This window comes from Sebastes fasciatus, chromosome 9 (genome assembly GCF_043250625.1).
Source record: "Sebastes fasciatus isolate fSebFas1 chromosome 9, fSebFas1.pri, whole genome shotgun sequence".
Lineage (NCBI taxonomy): Eukaryota > Metazoa > Chordata > Actinopteri > Perciformes > Sebastidae > Sebastes > Sebastes fasciatus.
In genome coordinates this window covers 29,969,179-29,992,874 of record NC_133803.1, presented here as the reverse complement: position 1 = coordinate 29,992,874, position 23,696 = coordinate 29,969,179, and the positions used below count along the sequence as shown (strand labels likewise).

Below are 23,696 nucleotides of genomic sequence, written 5' to 3'. Positions count from 1 at the left end.
AGAGAGACATTTGTTCATCAAACATACTGTAGATTTAGATTTAGGAGGCGTGACTGGTTGTTAACAAGTACAGCAGCACTGATCAGAGATGAAAGGGAAATTCCAGTTATTGCAGCGGGTAAAAGGGAAACTAGAAATGCTGGGACGATTCACCTTTCTCCCGATTCGATACCATCACGATACCTGGGTGCCAATTCGATATGTTTTATTGAGCTTTGACCTCTGTCTGCTGTGTCTTCATATCTACAGCATGTGTCTCTTTGTGTCCTCTGTCCCTCTGTCTGCAGTGTCTTCATATCTACAGCATGTGTCTCTTTGTGTCCTCTGATCCCTCTGTCTGCGGTGTCTTCATATCTACAGCATTTGTGTCTTTGTGTCCTCTGTCCCTCTGTCTGCGGTCACTTCATATCTACCGCATGTGTGTCTTTGTGTCCTCTGTCGCTCTGTCTGTCTGCGGTGTCTTCATATCTACAGCATGTGTGTCTTTTTGTCCTCTGATCCCTCTGTCTGCGGTGTCTTCATATCTACAGCATGTGTCTCTTTGTGTCCTCTGTCGCTCTGTCTCTCTGTCTTCATATCTACAACATGTGTGTCTTTGTGTCCATTGCCCCTCTGTCTGTCTGCGGTGTCTTCATATCTACAACATGTATCTCTTTGTGTCCTCTGTCCCTCTGTCTGCGGTGGAGACAATAAAGCCCGGAGACAAACAGCTGAGCTGCTTTGACTACAAACATGTGTTTGAAGGATACATCGTCACCATCATCTGATTCTGTGGTTACATGTGAGTGTGTGGGCTGTCTGTACAAAAAAATAAAACGTGTCTTATTCACCAACAGTTGAGAGAGTTCTGAGAAAAGTTATGATTTCCTAATCGGAGCCTGAAAATCAATTTATTTTGAAAGTCAGGTTAAACCACGAGTTCAAAACAGTTATTAAACCCTTCTTTCATTGTTATACAAGTCTTTTACTTAATTCTTAACAATCTTTAACGTTATTTATCACCCGTTTTAATATTTATCATATTCAAAGGTTAATTTATTTTCATTCTACAGCACAGGTTTGTACATTGAAATTCAAGTTGTAGTCCTTTTATGCTGCACAAGAATAAATAAAGAAAAATGTATGATGGAGTACAGAGGATGAGTTGAGGAGTCTTACAGCCTGAGGAAATACGTTGCTCTGTAGTCCAGCATTTATTTTTTTTGTCCCTATCAACAGCTATAACCACATAATTTCTTATACCTTCAACTGTGCAATACTGACTTAATAGTACAATAATTTAGTGCAATAATTCAGCTGTGCAATAATCTGGTTTACTCAGGCATTAACACTGCATTTATTTATACAGAACATTTAAACTAATATTCTTACTTATTTACACTATTCTTGCATTTTTATTTATGCATGCATTTATATTATTTGCATAGAGTGGGAGGGTGTCAGTACCGGATTGGAATTGGGCCAACAATTGCCTAAAGATTAGAGAAGTGAGTTTGAGACCGGAAGGTCATCGATTCAATCCCCCCTGACCGGCAAGAAAAAAAATCTGGATGAGACTGTGGTTGTACTGGGCAGCTTCCAGGTGTGAATGTGTGAATGTGATCAGGGCGTTCCTGAAAAAGAGAGCATTGCTCTCAGTGAACCTCCCCCTGAATAAATAAAGGTGAAAAAAAAAAAAAAAAGTATTTGTTTTGCAAAAGTTTTTATTTATAGCACAATTTTTGTTTTCATCGTGGTCATAGATGTATAAAGATAATGTTTTTTTTTCCATATATGTGTTTTTATTATTATACATCCATGGGTTTTTCTTATACTTCCATACTGTTTATTCACCTGCAGCAAAACCCTATACTTCCGGTCTGGTGACCCTCGTCACTCGTCTGGTGATGGGAATTCCGGCTCTTTTTAGTGAGCCAGATCATTTGATTCAGCTCATCAAGAAGAGTCGGCTCTTTCGGCTCCCAAACGGCTCCTCGTTTTACTTCACTTCTGCCTTTTATAATTCAGCCAAATTTAGCTTTAGCTGTTTTGACCTATGATTAGTATGTGTGCAGATATATCACTTAAATTATTCAATATAATTATACTAATCCAGAATACCATAATTTTATATGCTGCTTCATTTCCGCGCACCACACCCCTCTCTCCTCCTCTTCCTCCTGCTCTGTACCTGTAGACCGTCAGCGCGCCTTGATGGTATGATCCTTGTCTGTCATCACCTGATTGGTCGCAGGGACATCATTAACACAACATTCAGTCACAGTCAATGCATGGAGTGCCTATGGCGCGGAGAAGATCGTCCTATCATTCTGCTTTGAATTAATTTAAAAAATAAAACAAATAAAAAAATCGTCTCTTGGACGGGGGCCGGCTCTTATCGTTCACTTACAAGAGCCGGCTCAAAGAACCGGCTCGTTCATGACCAACACATGACTAGACTCGTCACGTGACGTCAGCTAGTTTGTAGTGTAGTTGAGCTCAGCAGCTGTTAGCTTCCTGCTGCTGCTTGTTGTTGTTGTTGTTGTCTGGTTCAGTGTGTGATGCTCTAGACTCACACAGTTCACCGGTTGACTGGAACATGGAGCGGTACGGGTCGGACACGGAGGGGGACGAGACACCGCTGCTGCACCGAGGACACGAAGACAAAGTCCAGAGAGGTGAGACAACTAAGACATGTCCAGCTAACCAGATAGCAGTTAGCTGGTTAAGAAGAGAGCTGCATCTCAGACAACATCCCTCTAACAGATGCTGCCTTTATTTAACATGTTTACTCTTTGTTTGACTCATTAATGATTACATGAACACCTGCACCATATTAATATATATATATATATATATATATACATATATATATATATACATATATATATATATATATATATATATATATATATATATACATATATATATATATATATATATATATATATATATATACATATATATATATATATATATATGTATATATATATATATATAATAATAATATATATATATATATATATCAATTTATATATATATATAAATTGATATATATATATATATAAATTTATATATATATATATATATATATAAATTTATATATATATATATAAATTTATATATATGTATATATAATTTTATATATACATATATATATATATATGTAATTGTAATTGTATGTAAACATAAAAACAGCATTAAATCTGCTAGTAGAGTCTCTAACATTAGTGTTATTAGTTCAAGTCCCTTGCATTGTATTACAGTAGAGTGTTCAGGTGTTATTGAGTCCAGCTGTTTACATTTAGCTACCACATCTGTTATCTAACTCGTGTATAGACGCAGGCTGCATGTTTCTGTCAGCCAAAGTAAATCTGAATATAACCCTCACCCGCCCTGTTTCCTTTGTACATTTTAATAAGCCACTATTTTAAGGGAACATCTGCCCTGGGCTCATATCATAAGACACACCTATTTTGTACCTGAGCTATGAGTCTTGTGTTTGCACACCTAGAGTCAGTTTAATGAAAATGCCAGTGTAAATGTCATGCAAAGTCTACATATTACAGTTATAGTAGCTCTGACAAACAAAGGAGAATGTTTGCCTCGTTTAAACTAATTATATTTTCTTTGTAAATACTGGAAACCTGCTAGATAAGAACACTAAAGTTTGATGTGTCATTGTGTTTTATATAACAAATGATAGAGTAAGTGCTTTCCAGTTTTTACATGAGCAATATAGTAGCAGTGGTTAACATAATGACTGTCATATACATACAAGTCGTTACACCTTAAGCAAAATCCAGACCTATCATAAACCAAAGTTTAATTGTGCAGGATGTACAGGATCATGGGCCGGTGGTGGATGACTTTGTGGCTTCTAGTGATGAGTCTTTCCTTCATCTGAATGTGTCTAAAACGAAAGACATGAAGTCACCACCAAGTCCAACTGTTGTTAAAGGTGTTGACATTGACCTCGTAGTGAGTTATACATATTTGGGTATTGTTTTTGATGACAAACTGCACTTTGAATGCCATGTTGATGCTCCCTCTAAAAAGGTCCAGCAAAGACTTTTTTTTCTGAGAAAAATGAAGTCTTTTGACATTTCTTCTGAGATGATGACTCTTTTACAGATGTTTTATTGAATCTGTTTTAACCCTTTGTATTATTGCTTTGTTTGGAAATCTAATTCTGTCCAACAAGAACAGACTTGGTAGTCTTGTTAAAAGGGCCAGTGAGATTTCAGTGAGGTGTCAGACGATGCTCTTGGACGTATAACAGGTCCTTAGAAGGGGTAATTCAACCTTTACCCTCTGGGCGTCGTATCAGGGAACCCTTAGGAGAACTAAAAGATTCCACGTCTCCTTCATCCCATGTGTTATCAATATGGTCAATAGCATATAGCACTCTGCCTGCACTTTTTTCTTTTCCGCTGCACTATTGCACATTTGTATAAGTGTACTTGGGTACAAATGTCCATTTCCCTGCTCTAGCTCTGCGTTTTATTGTGTTGAAGTGTCGTTTATGTTGCCTTTCATTTTCTGTTTTATGGGAACCCCGGCTGCAAAGCAAATTTCCCCTCGTGGGACGATAAAGATAACCTGTCCTAATTATGAAAATAAATGGGACAAGACGTGAAAACGAAATGTCCAAATGAAGTACTGAAACAACTACTCGTTCCGCTGAATGACTGGAAATGATTTAATTGGCTATACGTTTCAGTTTACAGCAGAATTAGCATGCTGTTGTGGTTTTTCATAATAAATTAGTACTATGTCTATTTCTGGCTGCAGATTAGAATGAGTAAGAGATCTGAAGTTAAAACGTTTGGCTCTAGGAGCTGATGATGATGATTGAGAAAATGTGTTGGAACTATGGATTCACAGTTGCAGTCCAATAGAAGTTAGACTTGATGGTTTATATTCAGTGAGTAAACAAGGAAAAGATAAAAAAGTGCCATCATTTCTGTCTCTCTCTCACCCCGTAGCCCCAGCATGCTGCTCATCACGCTATGGCCTGGCGCTGCTCTCCTCTTTTGGCTTCTTCGTGGTCTACTCCTTGCGGGTGAACCTCAGTGTGGCCATGGTGGACATGCTTAACAACACCCACCAAGCCAGCACCAACCACAGCGACTCAGTTTGTCCCGCTCATGCCAACCCTCCGCGGCCTAAACACAACCACACGGTGAGTGCCAGAACGTGACGGCAGCTGAGTAAAACAAATGTTGAAAACCGGTTGAACTGTTTTATACAAACTGGTTTTGAAGAATTTGAGTGGCACATTTTCTGCATGAAAAGACTCAGAGGAATTAAAATGTAGTGTAGTTTAAAGCGCTTTGAGTGGTCGGAAGACTAGAGAAGCGCTATATAAATGCCAACAACTAGTCCTATAGAACAAATCTAATTCCTAATACAACTCAACCTCTCTCCTCACAGGCCAGTACGTACGACTGGGACTCTGAGACACAGGGTTTGATCCTGGGCTCCTTCTTCTACGGCTACATCCTGACACAGATCCCCGGGGGCTACCTGGCCGGCCGCTATGGACCCAAGTGGCTGTTGGGCTTTGGAATCCTGGGAACTGTAGTTTTTACGCTGCTCACCCCTGTGGCTGCTGACCTGGGTGCCAGCTACCTCATTGCTGTCAGGGTGCTGGAAGGGATAGGAGAGGTAGGTTGTCATGAAGACAGGGTGACACTGAAGAAAGTAGAGCTGAAATTACGTGTGGAAGCTCGTTGTTTGTACCATAAGCATGAGCTGTACTGCAATCAAATATAAAATGTGCTTTATTTTCCTAAGCTAGTGGTATTAAAATGTATCTCTGAGTATCCATTAATCAAGTGAGTGTTAATAACAACATCTTAATGGAGTTCTAGACAGCCAGACAAACTAATACAGATAGATATAGTTATATGTGCACTCCTGTTGATTCTCTCGCTGTGTTTGCCTTCAGGGAGTGACATTCCCTGCAATGTACACCATGTGGGCAGCGTGGGCCCCACCGCTGGAGAGGAGCCGACTGCTCACCATTTCCTACATTGGTAAGACACACAGACACTCCGGGTACAACGTCAATTTGGGCTGATATTAACGATGACCTAGATCTAGGCACTGTGTGAGACTTGCTCTGATATATCCCCCTAACCATGTGTTCTTAAGAGGCTGGTCTCAGCCACCTCTGCACGGCGTCATCTGTCACATAATTGTTAGTGTCGACTTGTCGCTCTCTGTATATTCATCATTCGGTAGTTACACTATGTGCATTCAGACAGCTGTGGGATACAGATGTTTGTCTTCTCTCTTCCATCCCAGGAGCCCAGATGGGGACGGTTATATCTCTTCCACTGTCTGGTCAAATCTGCTTCTACCTGGACTGGACCTACATCTTCTATATATTTGGTAATACACTCATACATATACTTTATTACTCAGTCATGAGGTGATTGTTTAGACAGCTACTCTGTGGTGACGTGTTGTAGGAGTTGTGGTGCACTAATTTTCCCTCAATCTTTTTGTTTCTTATTTTATTTTGATATTTTTGTTTCATTTTCGAAAGAAACCATTAACTAGAAAGATTTCAGGTCATAAAAGTGCCGTCATGAATACGTTTTGTAAACTTCACATCACAGCAGCATGTGGAGCCCTGCACTTAAAAAAAACCACCGTATTGTATTTGCATGACTGATGATGTCTTATCTTGTCTGATTGGGAAAGTGCACATGATAAAATGTCTAATGAAGTCGCTGCCGGTCGTCTCTCTGACCTCGAGTGGCCTCTCCATTGATTAGTCACAGGTTGCCGTTTTAACACTTCTCCAACACAGCGCTCCTTCTAAGCCTCAGACGAGCCGTTTCCAGCTTCTGTTCCTTTGTTCCTCTTTGGTCTGTGGAAACGATGATTCAGCCGGTTGAAGAAGAACATGTGCTCACAGATGGAACCGTTACAGAAGTCCCACTTTATTTTCTTGTTTACCTGGTGAACTAATGCCACTGCTACTAATTTAACTCCACCTCTAAACCACTTTGTAAACGTTAGTGTTAACAAACACACCTATCATTGTTAGTGGACACCTGTAACGTAGAGGTAATGAAACCTTAGTCTGGTTTCAGGCCACCAAAACACAGTGTCTACTCATCACATCATTATAATAAATGCAACTGCTGACTACGTACGATCTTAAAGTGATGAAGGATTTCTGCTGGATGAATGTTGACTTGTGGTAAAATGTGCTTGTGTGTGTCCAGGTGCTGTTGGCCTGGTTTGGTTTGTCTTGTGGGCCTTCCTCGTCTTTGACAGTCCAAACACTCACCCACGGATATCAGAGCGAGAGAGACTCTACATCACCAACTCACTCAAGAACGAGGTAACACCCGATACTATATGTCTATAAGTCTATATAACTATAAGTTTTTTTTTTTATTCATCTTATATCACTAGTCCAACTAATTGACGTATTGTTTCTTCACTCTATTGCTGAGACAATAGCAGCAGAGGGCTTGCAGGCATGTCTGGTCCATCAGATACTTGTGTTACATAATCTCAGTGTATTGCCGCTTTTGATCCTCTTATCTGTCTTCCTCAGCTGTCGGGTCACAACACTCACATGACTCTGCAGTTTATAATGACATTCAGACGCTGGCTCATGACTCTTAATGCCATTTAAAACAGTGTGACAAAGTTTAACTGTTTGATTCTTACCAGCTTGTTTGATTAAAAGTAATCTAAATATAGCGTACACTAAAACTGATTGATTTTTTTAGGTGGCTAAAATACATTTTGCTGCTGCCCCCGTCCACAGCAGTATGATGCTTAGATTACTGTAGGTAATACACTGACTAAAGATAAGTACGTCATTCAACCCCACTTCAAAATGTCCCAACCATCCCTTTAATGTTGTGTTCTTGGATATTTTCTGATTCAAAACACTGCAATTGAATCAAACAGCTAAACTTCATCACACTGTCTTCAATGGCATCAAGTGTGTTCAGAGTCATGAGCCAGCCACTGAACGTCATTATAAACTGCAGTCATGTGAGTGTTGTGACTCAACAGCTGAGGAAGACAGATAAGAGAATATAATGCTGCAATACACTGAGATTATGTAACATTAATATCTGATGACTGTATTGGACCAGAAATGCCTGCAAATCCGAATTATCCCCTTTTAAGTAGGAAAATATATTTGCATTTTTCTGGCCAGCAGTGGGAGGAAAATCTAACAAGAAATAAAACCACCAGTATATGCAATAGAGGAGAGGTGGAAGATAGACAGGCAAGAGACATAAAGAATAAAACACAACATATAAGGTATATTGCCATTTATTCAGATCAGTTAAGACACATGCTATTGGTAGAACAGGATTTATTTTTTGTACATTTGCAAAGCAAATCACACATCTGAACAAAGTTGAAATTAAAATGACTAATAATTGGGCATAAAATAATTGCAGATGCATTAATTTGGAACTTCCTTTTCAACCTAGTCTCTCTTTTCTACTTCCTGTGTGTGTGTCCCAGCTGTCCACCTCAGCAGGCAACATCCCCTGGCGAGCCATAGTGACGTCCAGACCGCTGTGGGCCATCGTCGTGGCTCACTTCTCCTACAACTGGACCTTCTACACCCTCCTCACCCTGCTGCCAACCTACATGAATAAAGTACTGGGGTTCAGCATACAGGAGGTGAGATCAACATCACATACAGACATTCATCCATGCTCAGAGGGGCTGGCAAACACTAAAAGGAAGAGTCAAATAAGGGCTCAAGACAATGTTCATGGTCATGCATCTTTTAAACCTTTTTTCTAGTACATTTTTATTTGGATAATATCATTATTGTCCATAGTTAATCGTGATTAATAGCAAATTTTTTATCTGTTCAAAATGTACCTTAGAGATTTGTCAAGTATTTAATTCTCTTATCAACATGGGAGTGGGCAAATATTCTGCTTTATGTAAATGTATGTATATATTTATTACTGGAAATCATTTAACAACACAAAACAATGACTAATATTGATCCAGAAACCCTCACAGGTACTGCATTTAGCATAAAACATATGCTCAAATCATAACATGGCAAACTGCAGCCCAACAGGCAACAACAGCTGTCAGTGTGTCAGTGTGCTGACTTGACTATGACTTGCTCTAAACTGTATGTGATTATCATAAAGTGGGCATGTCTGTAAAGGGGAGACTCGTGGGTACCCATAGAACCCATTTTCATTCACATATCTGGAGGTCAGAGGTCAAGGGACCCCTTTGAATATTACCATGACAGTTTTTTCTCACCAAAATTTAGCTTAAGTTTGGAGTTTATAATAACTATGTAATCATAATAATATCCGTGTGCTATTGTCTCCTCCTGTCCACAATAGAACGGGATGCTGTCAGCTCTTCCTTACCTGGGCTGCGCTGTGATGGCCGTGCTGAGTGGCCAGCTCGCCGATTATCTTCGGGAAACCCTCTCCTACCGCACCATCACGGTCAGGAAGTCCTTCTCCCTTGTTGGTAAGGAATGGAGTCACGATTCTGTAATGAGGAAGATCATTTGGTTTTCTGTTGTCCATATGTTGCAAGGTTGTAGACCAATATCCCAAATTGTGCTGTGTCTGCAGGTATGATCGGGCCGGCGGTGTTCCTGGTGGCAGCAGGTTATACAGGATGTAACTTCACCTTGGCTGTGACCTTCCTCACCATCTCCTCGGCTCTGGGCGGAGTGTCGGCCTCTGGCTTCAACATCAATCACCTTGACATCGCTCCTTCGTAAGAAATTACCAACTTCTATTACTAAAATATCCCTCGTACTGTAAACATAACAGTGTAGCCGTGATTATACAGATGTTTAGGATCTCCTCCAGGTGTAAATAGATGAAGTTAATTGAAGTGAAAGCTGTTAAATTGTATTCAACACTGTAGAAGGTTTATCGGGTTAATAACTAATCTGGACTTTTAACAATCAATGTATTTGATGTGTTTGTAGGTATGCTGGTATTCTCCTGGGAATCACCAACACCTTTGCCACCATTCCTGGCATGGTGGGACCAATCATAGGAGGAAGACTCACCACGCAAGTAAGAAACTATCACACTTTATTAACTGCTCTGCACAGTGGGGTTGATTCAATTTGGGGGTTTTAATTTAAAATAATTTTGGCAAAATACAGAACCTCGGACCCTTAAAAGGATAGTTTGGGTGTTTTGAAGTGGGCCTGTATGAGGTACTTATACTTAGTCATTGATTTTAGTATGTTGCTGCTTGCAGACTAAAAGGTCACTCCAGGTGTCCTGACCTCCAATGTCCCTTACTGACCAGACAGTGTCCTTACTTTACCTTCCTGTCTAATTGGTTTAGTCAGTATAGATTAACATGTTGACATGTGGCCACCAGGGGGCATCAATAGTCCTTTATGAGAAGCAACACAGTCACATCCACACACAGTGTTTCTGTCTGGCATGATGATTGATGATTAACCTGGTTGGTACTGGTTTCATTATTCATTTCTCTGTAAAGAGGACCTCCCTCCTCTCACCTCCCTCCTTACAGCTCTCTCCTCAAGTCCCTCCTTACAGCTCCCTCCTCTCTCTTCACCTCCCTTCTTACAGCTCCCTCCTCTCTCCTCAAGTCCCTCCTTACAGCTCCCTCCTCTCTCCTCAAGTCCCTCCTTACAGCTCCCTCCTCTCTCCTCAAGTCCCTCCTTACAGCTTTCTCCTCACCTCCCTGCTCCCTCCTTTCACCTCCCTCCACACAGCTTCTACCTCCCTCTTCAGCTCTCTCCCTCCACACAGTCCCCTGCTCCTTCCTTTTACCTCCCTCCTCACAGTTCTCACCTCCTGCCAATTACCACTCAGCACCTTCCTCCTTACAGCTCCCTCCTCTTTCCTCAGCTCCATCATAGCTCCCTCCTCTCTCAGCTCCTTCCTCACAGCTCTCCCTTCTCACCTCACAGCTCCCTCTTACCTCTCTCTTCTCAGCTCCCTCATCTCTCCTTACAGATCCCTCCTCCCTCACGTTTCATCCTCTCAGCCCCCTCCTCTCTCCTCACCTCCCTCCTCTCACTGTCCTCCTTACAGGTCCCTCTTCTCCCTCCCTCCTCTCTCTTCACATCTCCCTCCACCTTTCAGCTCCCTCCTCCCTCCTTACAGCTCTCTCCTCTCACCTCCCTCTACTTTCCTCTTCACCTCCTAGGTCTCTCCTCACAGCTCCCTCCTCCTCCCACAAAGTGATTGTACTCTCTCTCTCTCCGGGATAATGAGTGAAACCCGTATTTATTTCAGTACTCACTGTTAACTGTGCTGATTGTGCTCTAGAACACCATAGAGGAATGGCAGAGTGTTTTCTACATCGCTGCTGCCATCAACCTGTTTGGAGCGGCGTTCTACACGCTGTTTGGCCAAGGAACGGTGCAGCCCTGGGCCGTCCACACATCCTACTCTCACGGAGACTGAGGCAGAAGACGAGTGCCAGACTCGTCCATTTGATGATTCTGATTGGTCAGGTGGACGGGTCTCAATTATGGTCTTATTCAACGGGTAATCAGCGAGAGGTGTGGTCCAGCTGTGCTGATAATTGTCAAAGCACGGCTGAGTAACAGTGAGTTACAGCCATAATACCCTCGAGGGATGTTCTTTACTGTGACTGCCAAGAGTCTGTTGACAGATAAACCCACAGTCACATTAATGAACAAAGAAGACTGAAGTGAATATATCTTGGAGGCAAAAATAATCATTTAGCGGAGCAAATAATCACAGTATGCATCTCCAAGAAGTATCAGAGGAAGCTGTTATTATGAAGCTGAGCAAAAGGGATGTAGCCAGTTAGTTAGATAGCTACAGGTTATCTAAAAGCATTATGAACATGAGACTAAAACTGTGTATAAGGGCCATTGTAGGAAAAAATAATAATAATAATTACAGAGGGTGTAAGGGGTGTAATATTCCGGGAAAAAACTCACAAATTTTGCGAGAAAAATACTGCAGTGCAAAGCTGTGGTAGACACCATCTAAATTTCGTTGCTTCTAACGTATTGTTTTTATGGTAAGGTTCGCCTCGGAGCAAGGCGAAGATCCTGAAAGATACATATACACCTTTTCTTTCACGTTCTATGTGTTCTTTTATGAACATAGATAAATACTAATATTGTAGAAGTTACAGGGAAATAGAGACGAACAACTTCTATCTGTGGCTACACGGAGACGTGTCTTTTATTTCAGCACAGCTAACACTAAAAACCACCCGATAAGACGTTACTCGGAATACGCCGATACCTTAGTCACACACTGGGGGCGTCATGATCTTGATTCTAAATCGATCAAAATGAAAGCGAGTATTTGTTTTCTCCCCGCCTACTTGCGTGCGTCCTATTTCAAAGACGACACAGCGTAGCTTACCTGTAGCTGCACTTGGAGACACCGTGGCCTCTGCCGGAGTCGAAGAGGATGGAGAAACAACGGAACTGTAAAATGACAGAAAAACTACGGTTAGTAGGCTGCAGCGGATTTAGAAAGAAAACAGCGCTCAGCAAACGGTTTGGCGATTTCAGCCGTGGTGGCGCTATCTCCACTTAAAATCGATCGTGTCTACATTTCTTTGTATGGTAGCTTGTGGGTGCCAACGAGGACTTCAGGTGAACCTCGTAAACTGAGAAATTAGCTGGTGTTGTAAAGTACCTTCCTGCTATTTAGTGGATCTTTTTGTTGTTTAACAGTTTGTTCCCTATTGACCCATTTAGACAATTTGCTCGGCTCAATTGTTATTTCTGCCTCCAGAACACTTCTGCTTTAAAAGACTTTTTTAGCCAAGAACTCCACAGTAAACCCTCTTGAGTTATTGCCATAGTAAAAGTCTACACTCTTAAGAAGGATGTTTTCTTTCACTTGTGTATGTAAAGTTTGGGATAACACAATGTGCTACTTTGCGAACCATAACTAAGTGCCAATACATGTTGTTTTTAAGTGTTTAGATCGTTTGCCCCCCTAAAAAAATAGCATTTAACAAGAGACATGTCATCCCAAACTAGACACACAGAACGCACAAACACTTGTTTGGGAAAATGCCTTATAATGAAGCCTCCTTAATGTTGATTTTAAAGCTGTGATTGCAAATGGACCATTTTTTTTTTTTTTGTATTTACTTGTCATATGATGCCGTTAAGGGATTTTATGTGCACAACAATATGTATTGTCTTTTGGGGTTGTGTCCACCAGCCACCTTTTTTAGTTTAGGCAGCATATAGAAAGCACTAGGGGTGGGAAAAAAATCGATTCACCTATGTTTCGTGATTTTGAAATTGATTTTTTAATGCTAGAATCGATATATACCACTAATTTGTGAGGGAAATGTCTCTATTCTTTAATATATAATGTCTGACAATGACTGATATATTTAACTTCAGAACATCTCTGACTACATACATGCTGACAATCAAACATTCTTACTGTATTCATTTAGATATTTTCCAAAGTCAAAGAAGTGTATGATTCAACTTTTCTCATGGTCTAGTGTTAAAAATATTAACAAAAATCGCAGTAAATTCTACTATCGAATCGCAATACTTAAAAACTGTAATACATATCGAATCGGCACCCAGGTATCGTGATATTAATGAATCTGGAGATAGGTGAATCGTCCCAGCCCTAGAAAGCGCGAGGCATTATATTTTCAATCTGTAACACTAAGAGGAAGTTAAGCTGTTGGTGCTCTCAGCAGCTTTCTGATGAAGGGAAAAGAAACTGTGCTTTAAAGAGGTTCCTGGTGGACACACAGCCTTATTTTACTCACAGGATTTGCACTTTCTGTGTCAATTCTCAGGTATTTTACGTCTTAAAAGGTTTGAAAAGGATGTTTGTTTCCTTTTTACAGATTGAGGTATGTGTCCTCAGTTTTTAAGTGTCAAAAGAATTAGATCCCATTTTCTCATTTCAAAACAACAAAATATGGCTGGTGGCAATTCTTTATCGTTACTTTTCATCTGTTACCGGCTGATTAAATATATTATTTTCTCCATAAAGTTTGCACTCTTATCAGGTCACATGTATATAATAATGTATGTAATAATGACTATAGAGGGGTAAACTACAATCGAGCCACAAAGAAAACATTTAGTCTTGGTTGTAATTTCTGTCAACGAGTAGCATCATCATCCCAATTTAGGATTAACTGCCTTATTATCTTAAACAGGGTCAAACAATTCAGGACTGTAGACTCATTGTTTCCATGAAGGATTCGTTTCGTTACTGATTTTTATTACTTCATTTTTCCATTAGTGTCTCTATACAGACAACAAAGGGACTTTTGTATGCTGAGAGGGTAATCATTGTAAACTTTGTCATGTATTGTAAATTCTTCCTTGTATACAGCTATGCTCAAATCTGATATTGTGTCGGGTTATTATTTCATTATATAGCCGCCGTCGCAACTAACGATGTGCTTTTCATTATTACTGTTCTAATTACTTCTTTGAGTCTCTGATGAAAAGGTGGAAGAGAAGATCTTCAAATCATCTGGTCTATTAATGACCTTAAAAAGGTGCTAAATACGGGATTGACTGTCCTCCTTGCAATCTGCAACCTCACCGCTAGATGCAACCATATCCTACAAACTGCACCTTTAAAAAAAATCTAATAAAACTTAAATGTCAGAGTATCAAAGTGACCCAAAGTGCTTCATGCTAACAAGTACAAGTTCAGGGTTAGGAAAAGGCCAGTGACACAAGCTACAAAAACAGCCAACAACACAGATAAGAGTATACATGCTAATACACAATGAGAGGATGACAGGTTTCTCTCTTCACCCTTTTGGTAATGAACTCATCTACAGCGCACACAGTAATCCAACAAACTATAATATTCCCATGTGGGCTACTACTGGGGGAAAACCTGATTTAACTGAGTGCAGATCTATTTTAGTCATCCTTAACATGCAGCAGCCTCTAGCTTCAGACATTTAATAACATCCACCTCTTCAACACATGATAACATCATTATTTACTGCATGTTGCTCTCCCTGTATCGTCATGATTAGCAGACAGAGCTGCAGACAGACAGACAGACGAGCTCATCGGGGTTAATGTTAATCCAACTAGGGAGCGTCTGGAAAGGTGCGCGCTGCACCTGCTGCACCTGCTGCTGCTGCCAAACCATCTCACACAGCCAGCACAGGTGAAACCTAAACTTCTATTCCAAAAACTCTCTCTAGTAGTAGTGACCCTCTTCAGTTACTGGATATAATGCTGCAGCTACTTTTCTACAACGCCAACCACAAGTCTTGAGGGTAACTACGTGCATCTCCTGTTTGTTTATGTAGTTCTAACCTACATAAAGTAATAATGCATGGCACTGTTACTGAACACAAGTTATGTCCTGACACTTTCCAGAGCAGGTCTAGATACTCTTCACTTCATGTCTCGGCAGGTGGAGGTGTCCGGTGATAAACTCATTGTCCCGGTTCCCTCGTAGTGATGCTGTAACCTCCAGCAGCGGGTGCGCGTAATTACGCAACACCCCCTCCTCCTCCTCTCTCTGAGGCTGATCCGGTTTTAGCGCACACACAACCTCTCCGATCCTGCACACAAACTGACACCGGCACCGGCCAGCTCTCAGGTACGACGCAGTCCAGCAGCCGACATTAACATTACGCACTGACGGGCATGTTGATGCATTGGATGCGATCAGGAACATTAACGTGTTTCTGCAGCGGCTCAGTCTCCGGAGGTGTTTTGGGAATTGTTGTTGTTGTTGTTGTTGTTGTGATGCAGGAGAGAGGGCAGACGGCTGGTCCTTAATACGCATCCAGCAGGCAGATGATAGAACATGGCGGAAGGTTGACATTACCGTTAAATCCTTCATTCATCGCAGTGGCTGTAATATCTCTTTTAACGTGTTGTGCGCCGTTTGATCATATTTTGCACATTGACGCGCACTGCGGCAGCTGCTGTGACGTTCTACACGAGGGATGAGCGCCATGTCAATATTGTGTGTCCTGGAAGTGAGTTCACCTGAACCAGATCATGATGGGTTCATGTTCCAGTTGGATTCAAGCTGCTGTCTACACTGGCCTTTTTCTACCTGCTGCAACTACAATCACATCAAATACATCCTCAATTAGAAGATAGTGGTGCATGTGTTAGTTGTTGTTGTTGTCAAGGGTATCACCATGACACTCCTGCAGAGTTAACAACACTGTTTACTCCCCCCCCCCCCCATGCATTAACCTGTGTGCAGGGCACTGCAGTGTCAGAGAGAAATGGCTGCTGCACTATCAGAGGATAGGACCTGACAAAATGGTGGATTCTGGCTTGGAAATGAGGCTGTAGTTTAAAGTGTGAGAGGAGAGAGAGGAGGGAAACATTAGAGGCTTGTTGTTTGGATGCGTCGGTGCACAGCAGAGGACAGGACAGGGCAGCAGGCTGGACGTGAAAGAGGAGAGCAGGGCTGTGGATGGATGGATGGATAGGGAGTAGGAGGGGCAGAGGGGTTTTGGGACTTGGCACAGTTTAAGTCCCTAATCTTCTGAGACACTCTGTTTAAGAAAACATCTCCTGCCAGTCAAGAGTCGGCATCGTCAGTCACCTCAGTTCCACACAGTCAGCTTGCTTAAGAGCTGATGAGCTAAAGAAAATAAACTCATGTCTCCTTTCTTGTGCAGCATTTCAAATTATTACTACGCCACTACTCCTGGGTCATTAGCACTCTACTAGTGTTTTCATCTCTTGTACGCTGCAATGCATTTGCTCAAACTTCGGCTGTGTGATGTTGCATTCAATCCGACGGTGTTAAATTACCAAAACACTTCAGCCTCTCTAACAAACCATCACTGTTTTGTTCCATCCTTAAAGCTGCAGTCAGGAACTTTAAGCAAATATGATAAAAAGTTGTTTTTATAAAACGGTCACTAAATCCTGACAGTAGTGCATGAGACAGATAATCTGTAAATAAATCATGTTCCTCTGCCTCCTCCTAGTGTTTCTTCAACGCGCCCAGACCAATTACAACCAATCAGAGCCGAACAGTCTCTAAAGCAGCTGTCAATCACTGCTCGCGAAACCCGCGACCTCTGATCAAACGATCAAACTAGGCAGCGCTGATCAAATATGAATCAATATTATGTTTTGAGGAGAGAAATAGGCATTACAGTAACAGAATATTGATTCATATTTGATCAGCGCTGCCCAGTTTGATCGTTTGATCAGAGTTTGCGAGTTTCCTTGTCGATCGCTTTGAAAGCGTCGCAACGGACAAGGAACGGCTGATTGGTGAAGTTGAAATGAGGAGTTATCTGATACGATACCTCCTCATCTCACTACAAACTGCAGGTTGGAGGAAGATCACCTGAAAGTTCACTGAGGCTACTGTTGGCTGTATAGTTTGTCATTTTCAGTAAATATCACAGTATAAAACCTGTTTTCTGTTTAAAAAACACAAACGTCGGAAGATAGCAAGTACCACTCACCCATCTTTTAAGTGGCTACGTCTCCAGTCTGATCTCAAGCTCACAGCTGATGGTACGTGGTTTGTTTACATGATGTAACAGCATATTTAACGGTGTGTGGACAGAGAGCGTCCGATGTTATCAGGCTATAAGTAAACAAAAATACCACAAATCTATTTTCTTATTTTGTTGGTTTCTTATTCTGTCAATAAAAAGCCACAACAAGGTCGATATGTTTTCATCATTACATAAATTATTAGTTCTATGTTATTATAAAAAAATATATAGATGCATCTCTAGAGGGTTCAGTGAGTCACCTGAACCAACGCAAACTGTGCCTGTGCTTTCAGGAGATAGTGACCGTTTAATAACAAATTTTAATCATTTGCTCAAAGTTTTACTGCTCACACAAAACCTTTTAAATATCCGTTAATCAGGATAACTAGTGCATGAAATGTTTCTGTTTCCTGCCCTGCGAACCATTTGTATACCGTACTAACTGTAATTTAACACTTCAGCTTTAGCAGACACAGACCGCCTCTTCGTGACTCCAGCCAGCTCCAGTCGCCATGGGAAAGGAGAAGGTCCACATCAACATCGTCGTGATCGGCCACGTGGACTCTGGCAAGTCCACCACCACGGGCCACCTCATCTACAAGTGCGGTGGCATCGACAAGAGAACCATCGAGAAGTTTGAAAAAGAAGCCGCTGAGGTGAGGAGACGCGGGATCGTCTTTCCTCAAGATCAGGACGATAAAAGCCACACCGACTATGAACTAATTACTATCCATCTGTTGTTCCTCAGATGGGGAAGGGGTCGTTCAAGTACGCCTGGGTGCTGGACAAGCTGAAAGCAGAGAGGGAGCGTGGCATCACCATCGACATCTCGCTGTGGAAGTTTGAAACCAGCAGGTACTACGTGACCATCATCGATGCCCCGGGTCATAGGGACTTCATCAAGAACATGATCACCGGGACCTCCCAGGTCTGTAACACGAGGACGCTCAGCCATTCTGTGTACATTAGATGATGTATGGTACAGTCTTTTAGTCAGTCTCTGTGCCTTTAGGATGAACCAATCCATCGTGAATTATCTCTGTTTCAATAACCAAAATAGTCATAATGCAACGGTCAAAGCTAACAATGTCTTATTTTCTGCAACACCAGGCAGATTGCGCCGTGCTGATTGTGGCGGCCGGCGTGGGCGAGTTCGAGGCCGGTATTTCCAAGAACGGACAGACCCGCGAGCACGCCCTGCTGGCCTACACTCTGGGGGTAAAGCAGCTCATCGTGGGCATCAACAAGATGGACTCCACCGAGCCGAACTACAGCCAGAAGCGTTACGAGGAAATCGTGAAGGAAGTGAGCACCTACATCAAGAAGATTGGCTACAACCCGGACACCGTTGCCTTTGTGCCCATTTCAGGCTGGAATGGAGACAACATGCTTGAGCCCAGCCCCAATGTAAGTAGCACACATAAATGCAAATGCTGTGAGGATGAGTTAGACGTACGCAGCCTTGAATTTGAATACTAATTTGTATATGTGCCAGAGATGGGAAGCTGGAGCTCAAAGACTAACCAGCTGCTGTGACTGTCAGTCCCAATCGGAGCAGCTGAACAGTTTCCTCGCGATTGACATAGAAGTGACCTTGTGCTCGGTATCTAAAGCAGCTCTATGTAACTACTGATCAACAGGGACCACTGTGGCAGTCACACAGGTATAGGAGAGCCATTATATAATAACGTTACACAGCAATGTCCAGCTTAGCTTAGGTGCTAACATTAGCCACCATAAGCTACTGGTAACACCGGTTATTTTTTTAGGTCATGTGTTCAGCATAAGTTACCATGGCGATCTACTTCGGTAAGAAGTGAACCACCTTCGTAGGACGGAAAACACTGGTTACCTCGCTAACCACAAATCCTGCCTCGTAGTACAGGCCTCTGATTTAATCAGTTGCTCTCTTCTACGATGACCATAAGATTAAAACCTCTTAACTAGGGATGGGGATTGAGACCCGGTTCTATAACGACCTGGTTCCAATTTTCTCAAAACCCAAAAATCAAAAAGGTCCGAGCTTATCGATACTGCTATCGAGACTAGTGGGTCTTATAACGTAACGTTATATTTCGAGAGTCATTTAAATCAATTCACTTGTGCACAAACATGCATCAATTGTCTAATAAGGTTTTTTGAATTCAATTGAATTGCCGTTAACCTAATCAAAGAAGAATTGCTCTCGTTGGTTGCCGTCATAGTTATACGTTATGTTGAAGGGTCTTCTGAGTGTTCCTTTTCAAATAAATATCCAGCATCAGCAGTGAAATCAAACAGACGCACAGTTAAGTAACACAAGCAATATCAGTTCTGTTAAGAATTTATTGTTATCTTCTATTTCTACCAAATAATAGAAAAGTATCGGTAGCGGTATCGATAAAGACTTTTTTACCGTTAAACAGTCTCAAAAAATGGTATCAATATCAATAAAGACTAACGATCCCCTTCCCTACTCTTAACTGACAATAATTGTATAAGGTGTATAATATAGTACGTTATCTTCTTGTCTCTAGATGACATGGTTTAAGGGGTGGAAGATCAATAGGAAAGAAGGCAATGCATCAGGGACCACACTACTGGAGGCTCTGGATGGCATCCAGCCCCCCACCCGTCCAACAGACAAACCTCTACGTCTGCCGCTGCAGGATGTCTACAAGATAGGAGGCATGTAGCGCACTGAATAGGGGTGGGAAGAAAAAAAATCGATTAACCTATGTATAGCGATTTTTTTGCTTCACTTGAGTCTGTGGAGGTAGAAGGAAGTTAACGCTTTTATTGTTGTAGTCTGAGTAACGGGACGTCATATCTGTTCTGTATCCGTCAACCAAAACAAACCGCAGCTGGCAGCAACAAGAAAGTAGAAAACAGCGGAGGGTCCGCGGGGATACAACCTGCAACCTTTTTATTCCAAAGTGGTAAACACTACACATCCAGTAAAGTATGGAAACACTTTGGGTATCACACATTGTAGGAAATGCAGAGCTAGACATGATGGCTAAAGCCGCTGCTAACTCTGTCATGGACAGGAAACGTTATCGTATCGCGGTAATGTTCGGTCAAGCCGGCCGTCAGTCTCATCTCCGTGGTCAAATCAGCCGACACTACAACTGTAGAACACCCATATACTGACATTTATGTTAAATACAGTCAAACAGAGCTGTAATAAAGAGAACGGAGGGGACGGGGAAAGCTTGCGACGGACTTGGAGAAGTTAAATAATGCCTGACAATGACTGATATATTCAATTTCAGGACATCTCTGACTACATACATGCTGAAAATCAAACATTTTTACTGTACTAATTTAGATATTTTCCAAAGTAAAAGTCCCCAGAAGTGTATGATTCAACTTTTTCCCATGGTCTAGTGTTAAAAAAGTTGACAAAAATCGCAATATATCATAATATTGAATCGCAGTACGTGTAGAATCGCAATACATATCGAATCGGCACCCAAAGTATCGTGATAGTATAGAATCAGGAGATGGGTGTATCTCTTATGTCTTGTGAAATAGACTCTCGAAACATGATCAGCGTGTTTGATCAAAACATTGTAGGTCTGAACTGCATCAACGTTCCCTTTCATGCCCTTCATTGATTGCTCACTGTGCTCTCAGGTATTGGAACCGTTCCCGTCGGCCGCGTGGAGACGGGCATACTGAAGCCCGGCATGGTGGTGACCTTTGCCCCCGTCAACGTGACTACTGAGGTGAAGTCTGTGGAGATGCACCACGAGGCGCTGACCGAGGCCCTCCCCGGCGACAACGTGGGTTTCAACGTCAAGAATGTGTCGGTGAAGGACATTCGCCGTGGCAATGTGGCCGGCGACAGCAAGAACGACCCACCGCAGGAAGCTGCCAACTTCACTGCTCAGGTAGACGTCGCAAAAGGATCTATTTATAGAAATGAAACATGAGCATGATTAAATCAGCATGTGTTCTTTGACAGGAAAGAAATAGTCTTACTATGAATAAGCCATTCATGTTGTCTCTTTGCATTGTAGGTGATCATCCTCAACCACCCGGGCCAGATCAGTGCTGGTTATGCTCCTGTGCTGGACTGCCACACCGCTCACATCGCCTGCAAGTTTGCGGAGCTCAAGGAAAAGATCGATCGCCGCTCTGGCAAGAAGCTGGAGGACAACCCCAAATCCCTCAAGTCTGGGGACGCCGCCATCGTGGATATGGTTCCTGGCAAGCCCATGTGTGTCGAGAGCTTCTCCGAGTACCCTCCACTGGGTAAGTTCAAGTGTGGAGGATTTGTTGAATTTCAACAGCTCTCCCAAAACACTTTTTCCTCTAATTAAAGCAAAATCTCCCTTTAAGATGCATTTAGAACAGATTCATTTGCGATTAAATATTTTAATTGATTGACAGCCCCAGTTTTTGAACTTAATCATAAAAAAACAACATCTGGGGAATTAACGCTAACGTTAGTTGATTCAGGAAATGAAGGGAAATGAATTGATAAATGACACACTTGTTAAATAACATACTTTTTAATCTTTGGGTTTGGAGGGAAGGTATTAAGTATTTTCAAGTGAAAAGGCCCAAGTCCAAGTTTTGGTGTTAAAGTCCAGGTCGAGTTACATGTCTTTTTAGATTTTGTTAAGTCGAGTCTAAAGTCATCAAATTTGTGACTTGAGTGGGACGCTCCGTGTCCACCAGATCCAGTGAGGACGCTAGGGGACGCGTTGATGTACCCTATCACAGAATGGACCTGATTGGTCCCTGGTTCTCTGCTTGCTGTTTCAAACAAAAAACAACATTGCGGTCTGCTAATAAACTTTCTGTTATTCCATCTAAACAATCCACCAAAATCTACTTCTGAAAACATTTTGAAAGGAGAAATAGTCTGCTATGCCACTGCTGAATCTGGTTTCATTTTAGAACTAGTTTGTCAGCTTGGTCCAAGTTTCATGAGCCAGGTGTGTCGCGCTGGACGGGCTCATTTGCATAAAGTTGAGACTGTTCAACTTTATGCAAATACAGAGGCTCTCCAACTCGCCATGACACTCCCATCATGCACTGGGTGACTGCTTCTCCTGCTTTCCATAGAAAATTAATGGAAAGCTTTGAGATGCCGGATCTGGTGGAAATGCGCCGTGACTTGAGTCCAAGTCATGTGACTCAAGTCCACACCTCTAAGTCATACCAGATGAAACTTCTTCACTCCTCTTCACCTTGCAGGTCGTTTTGCTGTGCGTGACATGCGTCAGACGGTGGCCGTCGGCGTGATTAAGGCCGTGGAGAAGAAGGTCTCCACCACCGGTAAAGTCACCAAGTCCGCCCAGAAGGCCCAGAAGACCAAATGAATGTTGTGCTATGCTGCCGACCCCAAGGTCTCCCAGGGCAGGACATCGGTCATCCAACTCCATTCGACAATTGGCTGCTTCAACTTAATAATCAAAGACTGGTTAATCATCACAATGCATCGCAAAAGCATTCGAAGGAAAGCACAATGTTTAGATCGTAATTCCTTGAGGCAGCACTCCTGACTTCAATTCAGTGGTTAGATCACCATAACTTACAATGTAATATCATACTGATAGTTTTAAATGTACACTGTTGATTCGGTTCATGTCAATACTTTTCCGTGACGTTGATATCGAGACGTTGAACCATTAGAGGTACTGAAGTGTATCACCGCTCTCGCTCTCTGGAGTGCAGGCACTGGTCTCTTTACATGGTACATGTTGTTGTCTTGCTTTTTAGTGTTTGTTTGCAACTACGTGGTGCTCTGTAGGAGCCTATGGCAAGATGTTATAAACTACGTTCTTCCAAGTAGTAGATTAGTAGTGATTTGTTGTGTTTAAGCTATAAAAAGCACTTAAAACAAATGGTCCACATGTGTACTTCCCAAGGGACTCTGAGTAGACCACCTGTTGATTCTTAAAGCACTTTGATTGGCATTTTGCTAACTTTGCACTTGCACTGGAGAAGCTTAAATTGGCATAAGCTACTGCACCTTACTGTAAGATGGCATGAGCCTCTTTGTAACATTAAACATGTTTCAATAAAAAGGTTGAGCTGTGTATTTTTTTTTTGTCATTTTTTTCTGAGTGTGCCGCAGAGAAGTGGCAGATGCCTTGAACTTCCACCCATCCTTTAAGACAAGTCTGACAAAAATCAGAGCATTTGTACTATACACACTCGTGTCCACAAGATGGAGCTATTGGCATAGGAATACAATTTGGATCATATAAACAGATATTTACCAGAAACACTGAAGGGGC

At 41.9% G+C, this 23,696-nt stretch overlaps 2 protein-coding genes and 1 long non-coding RNA gene across 6 annotated transcripts; 2 read left to right on the top strand and 1 right to left on the bottom strand.

Annotated features, from left to right (window-relative positions):
- The first annotated feature begins 2,453 nt into the window (after positions 1 to 2,453).
- Positions 2,454 to 14,349, top strand: slc17a5 (solute carrier family 17 member 5). The gene is made up of 11 exons (XM_074647149.1): positions 2,454 to 2,657; positions 4,968 to 5,164; positions 5,416 to 5,649; positions 5,933 to 6,020; positions 6,292 to 6,378; positions 7,224 to 7,342; positions 8,497 to 8,658; positions 9,354 to 9,486; positions 9,594 to 9,741; positions 9,959 to 10,049; positions 11,286 to 14,349. Exons 1-11 carry the CDS (start codon positions 2,579 to 2,581, stop codon positions 11,421 to 11,423), a joined length of 1,476 nt encoding a protein of 491 aa, XP_074503250.1. The 5' UTR covers positions 2,454 to 2,578; the 3' UTR covers positions 11,424 to 14,349.
- LOC141774468 (uncharacterized) lies at positions 8,283 to 12,487 on the bottom strand. Its single transcript, XR_012595353.1, has 3 exons — positions 12,366 to 12,487; positions 9,381 to 9,507; positions 8,283 to 8,621 (listed from the first exon to the last, which is right to left on the bottom strand). It is a non-coding gene; the product is annotated as an uncharacterized LOC141774468 (long non-coding RNA).
- Positions 14,350 to 14,980: 631 nt separating the features above from the next.
- Positions 14,981 to 23,495, top strand: LOC141774466 (elongation factor 1-alpha 1). Of its 4 annotated transcripts, XM_074647150.1 has the most exons (9): positions 14,981 to 15,134; positions 15,387 to 15,575; positions 17,922 to 18,116; positions 18,209 to 18,388; positions 18,571 to 18,867; positions 19,977 to 20,127; positions 21,079 to 21,335; positions 21,465 to 21,699; positions 22,651 to 23,495. In XM_074647150.1, the coding sequence occupies exons 3-9, from the start codon at positions 17,973 to 17,975 to the stop codon at positions 22,773 to 22,775; spliced, it is 1,389 nt and encodes a 462-aa protein (XP_074503251.1). In that variant the 5' UTR covers positions 14,981 to 15,134; positions 15,387 to 15,575; positions 17,922 to 17,972; the 3' UTR covers positions 22,776 to 23,495. The 4 variants fall into 4 exon arrangements, with proteins under 4 accessions (XP_074503251.1, XP_074503252.1, XP_074503253.1 ...); XM_074647151.1 differs by lacking the exon at positions 14,981 to 15,134 and having other exon boundaries at positions 15,371 to 15,575; XM_074647152.1 differs by lacking the exons at positions 14,981 to 15,134; positions 15,387 to 15,575 and adding an exon at positions 15,663 to 15,686.
- Positions 23,496 to 23,696: the final 201 nt, after the last annotated feature.